Genomic DNA, 2,136 nt, shown 5'->3' with positions numbered 1-2,136 from the left:
GTCCACAGCGTTTTTATAATTAGCATTAGAAAGTTCCATACCCGATATAGCGCGGTAGGCATCACCTTTCAGGACACTTCTCAGGTAGTTAAATTTCTCGACTGGAGCTAAGTCTTCTCTCTTGTGTACTGCTGCTTCATAGGAATCCCAGAAAGAGAACCAGGTCATCACATTTCCATCAAAATGTGGTAGGTAATAGGTAGGAAGTGAAACAGCACTTTTTGGCTTATGAGGAGTCGGCTGTTCAGGATCAGCAGAAGGTTTGGGTGGTGCTGGAGGGACAGCAGACCCTTTCTTTATCTCAGATTCAAGTTGACAGATTAGGTCGCCTGTCTTGAAAGTCAGATCAGTAGCTTCATCGAGGGTAGTTTCACATTTTTGGCTTTCATCTGGGTCAGTTTCGATAGCTATGGTAAGTTTTTCCATGGCCTTTTCAAGGTGTTTTAGCGACGTGTTCAGCAAGTCACGTTGCAGTTCAAGTTTTGAGTTTGACACAACATCGCCATCGGTCGTGGTTTTTAAAAGTTCTTCACTGTCGTTAATTTTTACCGTTACGTTGTTTTTCGCCTTCGTCAGCGACGTCTTGAGGATCTTCATAGACATCTTGACTGCTTTTAGGCCTGTTTGGTCAGGCTCCCGGGTTTCGGCACCAATTTATGTGGCAATTTATCGCAAACATAAGAATAAAACTTTGTTTTTAGCTATACGCCATTTTTGTTTATTATGTCGCCATCTATCGGCAACAGACAAAGTTAAACACAATTCTCTCGCATTCGCGACAGCTTACGAAAATTTGATGAGTTATATATTATGTTTTTTTTAATTGGGACACGAGCTCGTGTGAACAGATTGAAGAATCCCTCCTGCGTTGAAAGCTGCTAGACGGCGCTCGCGTCTTCCTAGATGAAGTTTGCGGTCGCCATAACAACCGTATTGTATGTCGCAGAGGTTGACGACTGCAAGGAGGAGTCGTGCCTCAACGGCGGAGGCTGCATAGATGCGCATCGTGGCTTTAGCTGCGACTGTGTGGGAACGGGCTTCACCGGACCACACTGCGAGACAGGTATACGGCCCATCAGCCTGCTGCTGCTGCTGCTGCTGCTCCTCCTCCTATTTTCCTCATCATTATCATCATCATCATCATCAATATCATTATTATTATTATAATCATCATCATCATCATCATCATCATCATCATCATCATCATCATCAACATCATCACCATCACCATCCTTCTATTTTTTCTTCTTCTTCTCCTTCTTCTTTATCTTCTTCCGCCTTACCCTCATCTTCTCCGGCATCTTCCTTCCACTCCTCAGCTTCTTCCTCCTCACTACGTCTTAATTAGCTGCGACCGCTAATTGCATTACGGACGACAAGCATCTCGCGGGCGATGCATTTTTGATGGGCTGGGGGCCACAGTAAGCGCTCTCTACACGCACCCCCGCGCGCGCGTGGTGTGTGTGTGTGTGTGTGTGTGTGTGTGTGTGTGTGTGCGTGTGTGTGCGAGTGCGTACGTACGCGCAGTATTCGTATAGCGATCCTACGCGGCCTACATGATCCACGACGATCACAGTACCGCTGTACTGCACAACCAACAGCTCATCGGTTTGAGTGTTCGCTCGGCTGCCGGCGGCCGTGCGCAGGCGAGCAGCGCGCGATCGCACCGACAGCACGACGACTCCCTCCGCCACTCCCGCGCATAAACAACGCGCATAAAAAAACGCGCATAAAAAAACGCGCATAAACAAACGCGCATAAACAACGCGCATAAAAAAACGCGCATAAAAAACGCGCATAAAAAACGCGCATAAAAAACCGCGCATAAACAAACTCGCATAAACAAACGCGCATAAGCAACGCAAATATACTCAATACGCGTAAACAAATGCGCATAAACAAACGCGCATAAACAAACGCGCATAAGCAACGCAAATATACTCAATACGCGTAAACAAATGCGCATAAACAAACGCGCATAAACAAACGCGCATAAGCAACGCAAATATACTCAATACGCGTAAACAAATGCGCATAAACAAACGCGCATAAACAAACGCGCATAAGCAACGCAAATATACTCAATACGCGTAAACAAATGCGCATAAACAAACGCGCATAAACAAACGCGCATAA

The 2,136-nt window shown here is 46.1% G+C and overlaps 2 protein-coding genes across 2 annotated transcripts in view; one reads left to right on the top strand and one right to left on the bottom strand.

Moving 5' to 3' along the window:
• Nucleotides 1–2,136, bottom strand: part of LOC106816010 — a 4,887-nt gene that overhangs the window by 500 nt on the left and 2,251 nt on the right. Inside the window, exon 2 of the mRNA XM_014820543.1 lies at nucleotides 7–782. Within this exon, the coding sequence (XP_014676029.1) occupies nucleotides 7–603 (597 nt within the window). The 5' untranslated portion in view covers nucleotides 604–782. The remainder of the gene's footprint in view (nucleotides 1–6; nucleotides 783–2,136) is intronic.
• The window catches only part of LOC106816009 (fibropellin-1-like), a 37,826-nt gene continuing 36,593 nt past the window's right edge, over nucleotides 904–2,136 (top strand). The window contains exon 1 of the mRNA XM_014820542.1: nucleotides 904–1,070. Coding sequence (XP_014676028.1) covers nucleotides 904–1,070 — 167 coding nt within the window. The remainder of the gene's footprint in view (nucleotides 1,071–2,136) is intronic.

This window comes from Priapulus caudatus, unplaced genomic scaffold (genome assembly GCF_000485595.1).
Source record: "Priapulus caudatus unplaced genomic scaffold, Priapulus_caudatus-5.0.1 Scaffold1261, whole genome shotgun sequence".
NCBI classification, from domain to species: Eukaryota; Metazoa; Priapulida; class Priapulimorpha; order Priapulimorphida; family Priapulidae; genus Priapulus; species Priapulus caudatus.
This window is presented reverse-complemented; position numbering and strand designations above follow the sequence as displayed.